Raw genomic sequence first — 14,070 nt, 5'->3', positions numbered from 1 at the left:
CCCTGTTCCTCCTGACCATACTTCATCTATTCATGTTTTCAGATCTCTCTCCATGCCTGCCTTGTTTGGATGAGTGGTCTTTCCCACCACAGTGTGGACTTTCCTGCACTCCCTCATTGCTTCAAAGAGGACCTCCAGTACTGCAAAGGTCAGTTCTGCCCAGGTTCCAACACTCTGCCTTTCCTATTTCATGTTTTCTTCTGCAATGAGTAAAATGGCAGCCACAGTATTCCTGTCCACTGAGCTACTAATCAATGCCCAATTTGCCTTCTATCCAACTCAGAGTCTGACTTCTTAAAAATTAGGACCAATGAATTCTTTGCCCTAGAGTGAGATTTGTACCTGATATCAATTTCCCAATGCCAGGAGAAAAAAAATCTACCAATGATGAACGACAGGAAAAAACTTCAGCCAGAAAAGTAGCATCTGAAAGGTGGTCTTATAAGATGTGTAATATAGTAATTGCCATTTAAAAGGTTAATCTGGAATCTGCTCTACATTAATGCATGGGAGAATGTCAAGAAAATTCAAGTGCAAACTAACAGGTGGTAATTTGAAAACTCATATCAGGAAGTTCTTTATGCACAGTGATCAACACTTGGAGTGGAATTTCAAGCGGAATAATGGAGGTGAAGATCCCGGAAACAATTAAGAAATAATTAGATGCAGCAGATTGGGGAGTATAGAATCAGTCTAGAAAGATGAATTGGGTAGACTGAATGACTTTCATAGAGTCATACAGTGCAGAAAAGGCCCTTCAGCCTTTTGAGCCTGCACCAATAATAACTACCACTAACGTCACACTAATCCCATTTTCTTATCTCATTTCCTTGAATGTTATGATGATTTAAGTGCTCATCCAAATACTTTTTAAAGGTTGTAAGGTGTCAGGCACCTTTCTAGGCAAATGCATTCCAGATTCCCAACACTGGCTGAGTTAATTTTCTTTTCTCAAATCCCCACTGAATCTCCTGCCCCTTACCCTAAAATTATGTCCCTTCGTGATTGACCCCCTCAACCAAGGGAAACAGCTGCTTCCTATTCACTCTGACTGTACCCTTCATAATCCCATACACCTCAATCATGTCCCCCCACAACCTTATAGAACGTAGAACATTACAGCACAGTACAGGCCCTTTGGCCCTCAATGTTATGCCGAGCTACATCCAAACCCAAGATCAAGCTATCCGACTCCCTATCATTCCAGTGTGCTCCATGTGCCTATCCAATCACTGCTTGAAAGTTCCAAAAGTGTCCGACTCCACTAATACAGCAGGCAGTGCATTCCACACCCCAACCACTCTCTGAGTAAAGGACCTATCTCAGTCATCCCTCCGATATCTCCCACCATGAACCTTATAGTTATGCTCCCTAGTAACAGCTACGTCTGCCCAAAGAGATAGTCTCTGCACGTCCACTCTATCTATCCCCCTCATCATCTTATAAACCTCTATTAAGTCACTTCTCATCCTTCTCCGCTCCAAAGAGGAAAGCCCCAGCTCCCTCAACCTTTCCTCATAAGACCTACCCTCCAAACCAGGCAGCATCCTGGTAAATCTCCTCTGCACTCTCTCTACTGCTTCCACATCTCTGCTCCAAAGAAAACAATCCAAGCTTATCCAGTCATTCCTTATTGCTCAAATGTTCCATCCCAGGCAACATGCTGGTGAATTTCATCTGCACCCCTTCTTGTGCCACTATAACTTCTGATTGTGCAGTTCGGGTCACCGCACTAAGTACACCAGCTATGGCCTAACAACATTCTTTACAACTCCAACATTACCTCCTTGCTCTTATACTCTGTACCACGACTGATAAAGGCAAGTGTCCCATATACCTTCTTACCTATCCTATTCACTTGCTCTGTCACCTTCAGGAATCTGTGAATAAGTATCCAAGATTAATCTGTTCCTCTGAACTTCCTAATGTCTTGTCATTCATTAAATACTTCCTTGTCTTGTCACATCTTCCAAAGTGCATCTCTGCACATATCAGAGTTAAATACCATCTGCCACTGCTCTGTCCATTTGACCAACTCATCCATATTTGCCTGTAGCCTACAGCCTCTTTCTTCACTAATAACCATCTACCAATTTTGGTGTCATCTGCAAACCTGCTTATCATTTCCCTCACATTATCATTTATATCATTTATGTATATAACAAGCAATAAGGGTCTCAGGACTGAACCTTGGGTATGCCACTGGACACCAGCCTCCAGGCACTCACACAGCCTTCTACCATCGCCCTTTGTGTCCTATTACTAAGCCAGTTCTGGATCTACCTCACCAGGTTTCTGTGAATTCCATGTGCTTCAACTTTCTGAATCAGTCTCCCATTTGTGACATTTTCAAAGGTGTGCTATATTCCATATAATCTACATCAACTGCACTTCCTTCATCCACACACACAATCACATTTTCAAAAAATTCTATCAAACTTGTTAGTACCCCCATCTGATGAAGCCAAGCTGACTAACCCTAATTAATCATGTTTTTTCCAAATGGAGATTAATTCTCTCTTTCAGAAATTTCTCCAATAGTTTCCCTATCATTGATATGAGACTCACCAGTCTGCAATTTCTTGGTTCATCTCTACAACTCCTCCTGAAATGTGGAAACACATTAACCATCATCCAATCCTCTGGCACTTCCATTGTGAGAAGTCTCACAACACCAGGTTAAAGTGCAACGGGTTTATTTGGTAGCACAAGCCGCAAGCTTTCGGAGCGTTGCTCCTTCATCAGGAGAGTGGAAGTTGTGTTCACAAACAGGGCATACAAAGACATAAACTCAATTTACAAGATAATGGTTGGAATGCAAGTCTTTACAGGTAATCAAGTCTTAAAGGTACAGACAATGGGAGTGGAGAGAGGATTAAGCACAGTTTAAAGAGATACGTATTACATAAGAACATAAGAAATAGGAGCAGGAGTAGGCCATCTGGCCCTTCGAGCCTGCCCCGCCATTCAATAAGATCATGGCTGATCTGTCGTGGCTCAGTTCCACTTTCCCGCCCTCTCCCCATAACCCTTAATCCCCTCTCTTATCAAAAACCCATCAACCCGCTTCTTAAAAATATTTAGCGAGGCAGCCTCCACCACTTCAACGGGCAGAGAATTCCAGAGATTCACCACCCTTTGAGTGAAGAAGTTCCTCCTCAACTCCGTTCTGAACCGCCCCCCCTTTGTCTTGAGGCTGTGCCCCCTAGTCCTACTGTCTTTTTTGAGCGGGAAGAGTCTTTCCACCTCTATCCTATCCATCCCATTCATCATCTTATACGTCTCAATGAGATCTCCCCTCATTCTTCTAAACTCTAACGAGTACAAGCCTAGTTTATTCAGCCTCTCCTCATAGCTCAACCCCCTCAACTCCGGTATCAGCCTAGTAAACCTCCTCTGCAGCCAGGTCAGTAAGTGAAATTTTGCAAGCCCAGGCAAATCATTGGGGTTACAGATAGTGTGACATGAACCCAAGATCCCGGTTGAGGCCTTCCTCATGTGAGTGGAACTTGGCTATAAGTTTCTGCTTAGCGATTCTGCGTTGTCATGCGTCGTGAAGGCCACCTTGGAGAACGCTTACCTGAAGATCAGAGGCTGAATGCCCATGACTGCTGAGGTGTTTCCCAACAGGAAGAGAACACTCCTGCCTGGTGATTGTCGAGCAGTGTTCATTCATCCATTGTCATAGCATCTGCATGGACTCCTCAATGTCACATGCCTCAGGACAGCCTTTCCTGCAGCGCCAGGTTGCAAGAGTACGTACTGTGTACCTGGTCAATGGTGTTCTCATGTGAGATGATGGCATCCGTGTCAATGATCTGGCACATTTTGCAGAGGTTGCTGTGGCAGGGCGGGGAGGCACGATAGCACAGTGGTTAGCACTGCTGCTTCACAGCTCCAGGGTTCTGGGTTCGATTCCCGGCTGGGGTCACTGTCTGTGTGGAGTTTCCACATTCTCTTCGTGTCTGTGTGGGTTTCCTTCGGGTGCTCCGGTTTCCTCCCACAATCCAAAGATGTCCAGGTTAGGTTGATTGGCCACGCGAACAAATTGTCCCTTAGTGTCCAGGGGTGTGTAGATTAGTGGGTATAATATGTAGGGATATGGGAGTAGGGCCTGGGTGGGATTGTGTTCAGTGCAGACTCGACGGGCCGAAAGGCCTCTTTCTGCACTGTAGGGTTTCTATGATGTCGACAACATCGAAGTTCCAGGTACCACTCCCCGCTGCAAGTTCACCCACCTTGTTCTGGATGCTCCTGGCGTTGAAGTAGACAGACTTCAAACCACCTTCCTGCCTGCCAGTACACTGCTGCGATCTTGAAACCTTATTCATGACCTCACTACTTACAACCTCCTGTACACTGGAGCAACAATCCAGGTTCCCATCCCCCTGCTGAATTAGTTTAAACCCTCCCAAAGAGCATTAGCAGATTTACCCCCCAGGATATTGGTATCCCTTTGGTCCAGGTGTAGACCATCCCCTTTGTAGAGGTCCCGCAAGGAGCTGTTCCCAGTCAACTTTGGCTAGATCCTACTTTATGTTAATAAAATCTGTTTTTACCCAATCAAAAGCCACTTCTTGATGGCCATCTTTCTCCTTGTCCACAACAAACCTAAATCATACCATAGTCACTATTACTAAAATGCTCCCCCCCCACCCCCCCCCCGCCACTGTCATATCGAGCACTTGTCTGGCTTTGTTCCCCAGAACCAGGTCCAGCACAGTGGTGGCCAGTGGTTAGCACTACTGCTTCACAGCATCAGGAACCAGGTTCGATTCGCGGCTTGGGTCACTGTCTGTGTGGAGTTTGCACATTCTCCCCATGTCTGCTTTGGTTTCCTCCCACAGTCCGAAAGATGTGCTGGTTAGGCGCATTGGCCATGCTAAATTCTCCCCTAGTGTACCCAAACAGGTGCCGGAGTGTGGCGACTAGGGGATCTTTACAGTGACTTCATTGTGGTATTAATGTAAGCCTGTGACTAATAAATAAACATTAAACTTTACATCTTGTGCATTCTACATGCTGATACGAAAAACTCCCCCGAATACATTTCAAGAAATTTGTCTCCTCTAAACTCTTTACTCTATGATTATTCCAGTTTATGTTGGCGAATTTGAAATACCCTAGTATAATTACCCAATTATTATTCTTACACCTCTCAGTGAATTGTCTATATAACTGATCCTCTATTTCCTGCTGACTCTTTAGGGGCCTATATATAATAGATTCCCAGTAATGTGGCTGCCCTATTACATTCCTAAATTCTACCTATAAAGCCATATCATCACTCTTGCAATAATTGACTCAATTAATGTTGCTACACCACCTCCCTTTTTACACCCTCCTCCGTCTTGTTTAAAGATCCTATACCCTGGAATGTTGATTGCCAGTCCCACCCTTCCCTCAACCATGTTTAATGATAGCAACAATATCACACTTCCATGTGTCAATCCATGCCCTTGACTGATCAGTCTTACTTATTTCACTCCCAGCATTAAAATAAAGGACACTCAACACTGCTTTACTCTCTTGACAGTCAATAAAGCTGAACTCACTCTGACTTGCTTCCTTTACTATAGCATGACATTTCTCTATTTTACTAATATTCCATATCCATTCCCTCTGCCAGATTAACTTCTCCCAAGAGCACTAGAAAACCTACCCACAAGGATGTTGACCCCAAAGTGATTCAGGCACAGACCAACCTGTTTGTACATGTCCCACCTTCCCCAGAAACAGTCCCAGCAATCCAGGAATCTAAAATATTTCCTTCTGCACCAACTCTTCTTCATTTATAGGTCATGAGGTACCAAAGTTGTACTGGGGTGGGCACAGTAAGAAGTCTCACAACACCAGGTTAAACTCCAACAGGTTTATTTGGAATCACAAGCTTTTGGAGTGCTGCTCCTTAATCACCTCCAAAAGCTCGTGATTCCAAATAAACCTGTTGGGAGTTTAACCTGGTGTTGTGAGACTTCTTACTGTCATTTATAAGTGTCATGTAATCTTTTGATTCCATATGATATTTACGATAAGTTCAGCAAGATGGAAAACTTGTATTATGCTTAAGATTTAAATGAATTGGGACAATTTCAAACTTTGGCAGGAGCTGAAAACTGGAGACAAGATCAGCTGCTTGTTGAACAAGCTGTTCGATTTTCCTTTCCATTAATATAAAGGAATATAGGGCATGGCATTTAACGATCAGCTGATCAAATGCCAGCAGTTTTCTGACCCTCCAAAAGTTACAACTGCCCCAATATCTTGTTAAACTATTCAAAATTAAACAAAGTTTTCTCATACCTCTCTGATAGGTCATCAGATTTTTCTGAATTTTCTATCGACATAACGAAAAGGTTGATAAACCAATTCAGGGAATATTGGTACATCGGCTCTATATTGCCAAGATCAGCAATTGAGAAAAATAGGATGGAAGAGTGTACTGCAATAGGTCGGTAGCCCATTCGAGTGGTATCAATCTTCTTTTCTGTCTCCTCAGCTACAGCTTGCTTCTGAGTTATTTCATTGGCAAGAACCTTTGATGAAGATAAAACCTTTATGGCAGTTTCATCTTCCAATATATTTCCTTCTGAAGCTGAGAGAATTTCCAGAATCTTATCTTCAATTTCTTTTAGCAGTCTGAAAAATGAAATGCTTCAAATTAATATGGGTGTATTCATTCCACTATCATTTATTTCCTTCAAGTAAACAAGAATGTGACTGCAACCGTATTTAGCAATTTGGAAGATCATGGGCTACATTTTACATGCTCCCGTAAGGCATGTTTTTGGCATGGGAGCACATCCAATAGCGATGGTGCCCAACCCACAACGTTCCTCCTAGACCAAGGTCGTCACTATAATATGTGGAGTGGATGTGCACTGAAATCGGCAGCCAGCCCACCACAGTTAAATAGATAATCAAGTGTCAATTGGGCTTGCTACCAAGCAAATTTCTCTCAAATATTGCACTGTCCATGGTATAAAATGTTTAGAGTGGGCAGACCACTGGTAGTGGGCAACGTGATTTTTTGTAAGGGTGGGAAGGAATTCTATCATTGGTCACTGCTGTTTTTGAGTGCTAAGATGGAACTCCCAGCACCCAGTAATGTGTTTTTGGCACCATTGGAACTGATATTCCAAGAGCAGGACATTTCTACAAAGACAGAATTAAGTTCTACCTTATTCCCATTAAGGCCATTTGCAGTGATGGCAACAAGGCTGTATTAGACCTGATATTGTGGCATGAGGTCGGGTTAACTAATGACCTCATAGAGAAGATGCCTGAGATGGCGCAGATCATACATAACATGATTGAATTTTACGTTCAGTTTGAAGGAGAGAAGACTTGTATATTAAATTTAAATAGAAGCAATTATTAAAGCATGAAAGTAGAGTTAGCTAAAGTGAACTGGCAAATTAGGCTAAGGGATAGGTCAACAGAGATGCAGTGACAGACTGTTAAAGGGATATTTCAGAGTTTCTGTAGATATTAAAAAGAAAAGAGTTACAATAGAGAGCATTTGGCCAATTGAAAGTGAGCCTAATTATAGAAAATAACGAGATGGCAGATGAACTGAACAGGTATTTTGTATCTGTATTCCCTACCTATGGGACAAGTAGCATCCCAGAAATAGCTGTACATAAGGAAATGGAATGGAAGGAGGAACTGAAGACAATTACAATTATCAGTAAAGAGGTACTGAGCAAATTGTTGGAGCTACAGGTTGACATGTCTCTGGGTTGTGATGGACTTCATCCTGGGGTCTAGTTAAGTAGTTGATGCAATTAATTTTCCAAAAGTTCCTAGGTTTAGGAAATGCTTCATTGCATTGGAAAAAAGCCAAATAACAAATGTAAATTTGTTCAAAAAGGGAGGGACAGACCAGTTAGCTTAACATCTGTCATCAGGAAAATTTTAGAAGCTATTAACAAAGACATTATATCAGAATACTTGAATAAATTCAAGGAAATCAGGCTTAGGTAGGCAGCCTTAACATGGTTTTGTGAAAGGAAAATCATGTTTAATCAATTATTGGAACTCTCTGAAGAAGTAACGGTGCAGCACAGCGGCACAGGTTAGCACTGCTGACTCACAGCGCCAGGGACCCAGGGCTCAGTTCTGGCTTCAGGTGACTGTCTGTGTGGAGTTTGCACATTCTCCTCAGGTCTGCTTGGGTTTCCTCCAACTGCTCCAGTTTCCTCCCACAGACCAAAGATGTGTGGGTTAGGTTGATTGGTCTTGATAGTGTTAGGGGGATTAGAAGGGTAAATACATAGGTTTATGGGGGTAGTGCCTGGGTAGGATTATTGTCAATGCTGGTTCGATGGACTGAATAGCCTCTTTCTGCACTATAAATTCTATGATTCTACACTTCTATGAGTAATGTGTGCTGTGAACCAAGGGATATTCTGTACTTCCAGAAGGCGTTTGATGAGGTGCTATTTCAAAGGTTATTGCTGAAAGTAAAAATAAAAGATAATGAAGAATGATCAGGGCAGGAATATGGAGGCTTTTGATCAGTAAAATGACACAAAAATTGGTGGCGTGGTAAATAACAAGGAGGAAAGTCAATATAGATGGACTGGTCGGGTGGGCAAAACAGTGACAAATGGAATTTAAACTGAAAATTGTGAGGTGGTGCATTTTGAGAGGACTAACAAGGCATGGAAACACACAATAAATGATAGGATGCTAAGAAGTACAGAGGACCAGAGGGATCTTGGGCTGCATGCCCATATATCCCTGAAGAGAGCAGGATTTGTCGATAAGGTGGTTAAAAAGGCATATGGAATACTTGCCTTTACTTGCAGATGCATAGAATATAAGAGCAAAGAGGTTATGATAGAAACATACAAAACACTTATTAGGCCACTTCTACAGTACTGAGTACAGTTCGAATCCCCACACTATAGGAAGGATGTGATTGCAATGGAAAGGGTGCAAAGGAGATCCACCAGAATGTCACCTGGGCTAGAGTGTTTCAGCTATGAAGAGACACTAGTTAGGTTGGGCTATTCTCCTTAGAGCAAAGAAGGCTGTGAGGGGAGACCGGCCTGACATGTACAACATTATGAAGGCATAGAAAGTGTAGATAGGAAGAAACTTCTCCTCTTAGTAGAGGAGTAAGTAACCAGGGGGCATAAATTTAAGGCAATAGGCAGGAGATTTAGAGAGGTTTTGAGGAAAACCCATTTTAGGAATCTGGAACTCTGTCAGAAAGGTTGGTAGGGTGGGAAACTTCACAAGTTGTAAAAAGCATTTAGATGAGCACTTGAAAAGCATACTAGGCTGGAAAATTGAGTTTCAGTAGTTAGGTGTTTGATGGCAAGTGCAGCCCCGATGGACCAAAGGAACTTTTTCTATGCTGTATGAAACTACGGATCCAATTTTACCATTTTGATTTCAAGTGCTGTATCTTGCTGCAAATCAGATCCCACTTGGAAAACTGCTCTCAGACGCCCCCATAAACACTTAGCCTGAAAAAAAAATTGTGAGTCTGAGGATGCTGCCTGGTTTGCAGGGTAGGTCTTATGAGGAAAGATTGAGGGAGCTGGGGCTTTTAGAGTGGAGGAGACTGAGAGGTGACTTTATAGAGGTCTATAAGGTGATGAGGGGGATAGATAGAGTGGATGTGCAGAGACTATTTCATTGGGTGGATGTAGCTGTTACCAGGGGGCATAACTTTAAGGTTCATGGTGGGAGATATTGGAGAGATGTCTAAGGTAGGTTCTTTACTCAGAGAGTGGTTGGGGTGTGGAATGCACTGCCTGTGATAGTGGAGTCGGACACTTTAGGAACTTTCAAGTGGTTATTGGATAGGCACATGGAGCACAGCAGAATGATAGGGAGTGGGATAGCTTGATCTTGGGTTTGGGCATAGCTCGGCACAACATCGAGGGCCGAAGGGCCTGTACCGTGCTGTACTGTTCTATGTTCTTTGAATCACGCCGTAGGCAGGACTTAGTGCACTCGAAATGCTGCAGTTCCGATCAGAGCTTTGAACTGCGCACGTGCAGTGAAGAAAACATTTGAAAAAATGTGCCCCTGTCACATCGTTCCCCGGCAAGAAGCAGATAAAACATCTTGGGAGCAAAAAGCAGGAGTGATGCCCCCCACACATTTCCCCATCCCCAACATCCTCTTTATCTACCTACCCCCCCGGCTACCCAGACTGATCATGATCCCCTGCCCTCCTTTCTCCCCACTGATCACCTGCAGAGTGGCAACGGACCCCCCTTCCCCCCCATCAATCACCCGCAGAGTGGCAGTGGTCCCCCCTGCCCCTGCCCTGCCATCTGCTCCACCAGAGATTCAACTGTCCTTCTCACCCCCCGCCTCCCCCACCACCAGAGAGCAATCGGACCTCCCCCTCACCAGAAATACACTTGACCTGCCTCCCTCCTCCCTTGCCCAACCAGAGAGCAATCTGGCCCTCCTCCTCCCCCCCCCCTCCACCAATGAACGATCGGGCTTCCCCCCTTCTCACCGGAGATCAATTGGGCCTCCCTCCTCCTCCTCCCCCTTCTCCATCAGAGAATGATCTGGCCTGCCTCCCTCTCCCCCATCACCAATCTGAGTCAGAGAGCTGTTGGAAGCTCTGAACTTATCTCTTCAGAAACTGCAGCGCCCAAAACAGACCTTTGCTGACCATGTCTGTTTCACGCCGAATCTGGACGGGCGAACATGATGGTAAAGGGGGAAATTCAGGTAAAGTTGGGCAGGCAGCCTATTAATTCAATTTAATTGCATGCAAATGCATTTAAATCGCCATTGTGCCTGTTTTGGGCATTGTTCAGATCGCCACCATTTTTGGGCTTCGGTAAAGTGGGCATCTGTGCAGACACAGGCGCAAATTGCGCTAATCGTTTCACATTCGACTTTACCAAGTTTTTGCATCCGAAAACAGGCATTGGTAAAATCGGGCCCTATGACTCCAGTGATATAGGGGTAACATATTGGAAAGAAGATTGGCTAGCTAACAGGAAACAGAGAATAAGAATAATTAGGTTATTTTTGGGTGGCAAGATGTAACATGTGATTGATGCTGGAGCCTCAACTTCTTACAATTTAAATAAATAACTTGGATGGAGGAGGTGATGGTATGGTTGCTAAATTTACTGATGGAACACAGGGTCATTGAGTCATAGAGGTCAATAGCATGGAAACAGGCCCTTCAGCTCAACTTGTCCATGCCGTCCCTTTTTTTAAAACCCCTAAATGAGCCAAAGGATGTCTTTCTGTGCTGTAGAAATCCATGACTCTATGATTATAATGTGGAAAAATGTGAAATTATCCATTTTAGCAGGAGAATTAAAAAGACATAATATCTCAATGTTGAGATTGCAAAGCTCTAAGATGTAGAAGGATCTGGGTATCCTAGTGCATGAATTGCAAAAGTAAAGTATATTTATTGGTCACAAGGCTTACATTAACACTGCAATGAAGTTACCGTGAAATTCTCCTAGTCGCCACAGTCTAGTACTTGTTCGGGTCAATGCACCTAACCAGCACATCTTTCAGAATGTGGGAAGAAACTGGAGCACCCAGAGGAAACCCACACAGACATGGGGAAAATGTGCAAACTCCACACAGACGGTGACCTAAGCTGGGAATTGAACATGGGTCCCTGGCGCTGTGAGGTAGTGGTGCTAACCACTGTGCTACCATGCCGCCCCAAAGGTTAATGATGATAAAAGAGAATCAACTGCAAAATCAAAAAGTTAGAGGAAGCAGAAGTAGCCAAAAAGAGAATAATCGATGATGGGTCAAAATGGTAAATGAGAGTTGGAAGCCGGATTATTTTGACATTATACAGAGAGGGACACCATTTTGTTTAATTTGCAATGAGGTGGTATCATCTCCAAAAAGCAACCATCAAGAGACATTGTGAAATATGCATTCCTCTCACATAGCAAACTTTCTGATAGGTTCTGCACAACATGCTCAACAGCTTCCAAAACTGTGTGGAAACACAGAAACATGTATTTAGATGAGCAATAAATGAGAGTGACATACTGACTTTGGTTAGCTTTCATATTTTGAAGAAGTTTATTTATTAGTGTCACAAGTAGACTTATATTAATACTGCAATGAAGTTACTGTGAAAATCCCCTAGTTGCCACACTCCGGCACCAGTTTGGAAATACTGGGGGAGAATTTACCATGGCCAATGCACCTAACCAGCGCGTCTTTCGGACTGTGGGAGGAAACCCACACAGACATGGGGAGAATGTGCAAAGTCCACACAGACAGTAACCCAAGCTAGAAATCAAATCTGTGTACCTGGCGCTGTGAGGCAGCAGTGCTAAGTTGATGACAGTTCTATTACTTCATGAATGATTAAACATTTTCTATAACTTATTATGAAATATTCAGCATGTTTTAAATGTATTTAATTTAATTCATGGGGTCATGGTTAGTGCACATTTCTGACTTAAAATTTGTGGCCTACTGAGATTGGCAGGGGTGGGGTGGGGGCGCTCACTAGCCTAAGTTGCCCATTACTGCCGAAGACTGAAGAAAGAGAGGTTTAAGACTCTGCCTAGCTCAAAAGCGTGGCAGACTGCTGAAGAAAGTACGTTAAGGAACTCATAAGTATTTGATTTGATTTATTATTGTCACATCTATTGAGATATACTGTATTGTTTCTTACTCGCTATACAAACAAAGCATACCATTTATAGAGTACATAGGGGAGAAGGAAAGGAGAGGGTGCAGATAGGATGTAGAGAAGGATCAGCTAAGTATATGGTAGGTCCATTCAAAAGTCTGATGGCAGCAGGAAATAAGCTGTTCTTGCGTCAGTGGGTACATGATCTCAGACTTTTGAATCTTTTTCCTGACAGAAGAAGATGGAAGAGTGTATGTCTGGGGTGCATGGGATCCTTGATTATGTTGGCTGCTTTTTTGAGGTAGCAGGAAGTGTAGACAAAGTCAATGGATGGAAGGCTGGTTTGCGTGATGGGCTGGGTTACGTTAACAACCCTTTGTCATTTCTTGTGGTCTTGTGCAGAGCAGGAGCCATACCAAGCTGTGATACATCTGGAAAGGATGCACCTGCAAAAATTAGTGAGAGTCATAGTGAACATGCCAAATTTCCTTAGCCTCCTGAGAAAGTAGAGGCATTGGTGTGTTTTCTTAACTATAGCATCAGCGTGGAGGGACCAGGACAGGATGTTGGTTATCTGGGCATCTCAAAACTGAAGATCTCGACCATTTACACTTCATCCCCATTGATACGGACAGGGGCATGTCCTTCACTACTCTTCCTGAAGTCAATGACTTTCTCTTTCATTTTACTGACATTGAGGGAGAGATTATTGCTCTAAAGTCAAAGCAAAGTGAATTTAGAGTGTGTTTTCTGGATCACGGGGAGATACCAATTGTGGAAGGATTTGTAGTGAATGTGCAGAAGTCTAATGGAAAATAAATCTATTTTCAACTGAACCAGCTTCACCCTTGTGTAGAAATAATGGTACCTCTTCACTGGAATGTACATGGGAGTGTTGTTTCTGTAAGGGATATCATGAGTTTGAATCTTTTTTTCTTGGTATCTATATTGAAATCTTTCCATCCTTTCTATTGTCTAGTGTAATACAGAATGTTTCTTGCTTAATTTTTTTTCTCTTAAAAAGTCAACAGCAGACTGCTGTGCATTTGTTCAGTGAATACCCATGAAGTGGAGATGCTGGCATAGAACTGGGGTAAACACAGTAAGAAGTCTCACAACACCAGGTTAAAGTCTAACAGGTTTATTTGGTAGCACAAGCCACTAGCTTTTGGAATGCTGCCCCTTCATCAAGTGAGTGGGAGTTCTTTTCACAAACAGGGCATATAAAGACACAAAGACACAAACTCAATTTACAAAATAATGGTTGGAATGCAAGTCTTTACAGGTAATCAAGACAATAAAGGTAATAAAGATATAGACAATGTGAGTGGAGAGAGGATTAAGCACAGGTTAAAAAGATGTGTATTGTCTCCAGACAGTACAGTTAGTGAGATTTTGCAAGCCCAGACAAGTCATGGGCGTTACAGATAGTGTGACATGAACCCAAGATCCCAGTT

The 14,070-nt window shown here is 43.1% G+C and overlaps 1 protein-coding gene across 1 annotated transcript in view; it reads right to left on the bottom strand.

Moving 5' to 3' along the window:
• dnah7 (dynein, axonemal, heavy chain 7) overlaps positions 1–14,070 on the bottom strand; it is a 438,937-nt gene that overhangs the window by 112,199 nt on the left and 312,668 nt on the right. The window contains exon 50 of the mRNA XM_080198799.1: positions 6,304–6,639. Within this exon, the coding sequence (XP_080054925.1) occupies positions 6,304–6,639 (336 nt within the window). The remainder of the gene's footprint in view (positions 1–6,303; positions 6,640–14,070) is intronic.

The sequence above is a fragment of the Carcharhinus amblyrhynchos genome, chromosome 11 (assembly GCF_965287045.1).
Source record: "Carcharhinus amblyrhynchos chromosome 11, sCarAmb.v2.hapA, whole genome shotgun sequence".
Taxonomy (NCBI): domain Eukaryota; kingdom Metazoa; phylum Chordata; class Chondrichthyes; order Carcharhiniformes; family Carcharhinidae; genus Carcharhinus; species Carcharhinus amblyrhynchos.
The sequence above is the reverse complement of the archived record's forward strand: the minus strand, read 5'-3'. Positions and strand labels throughout refer to the sequence as shown.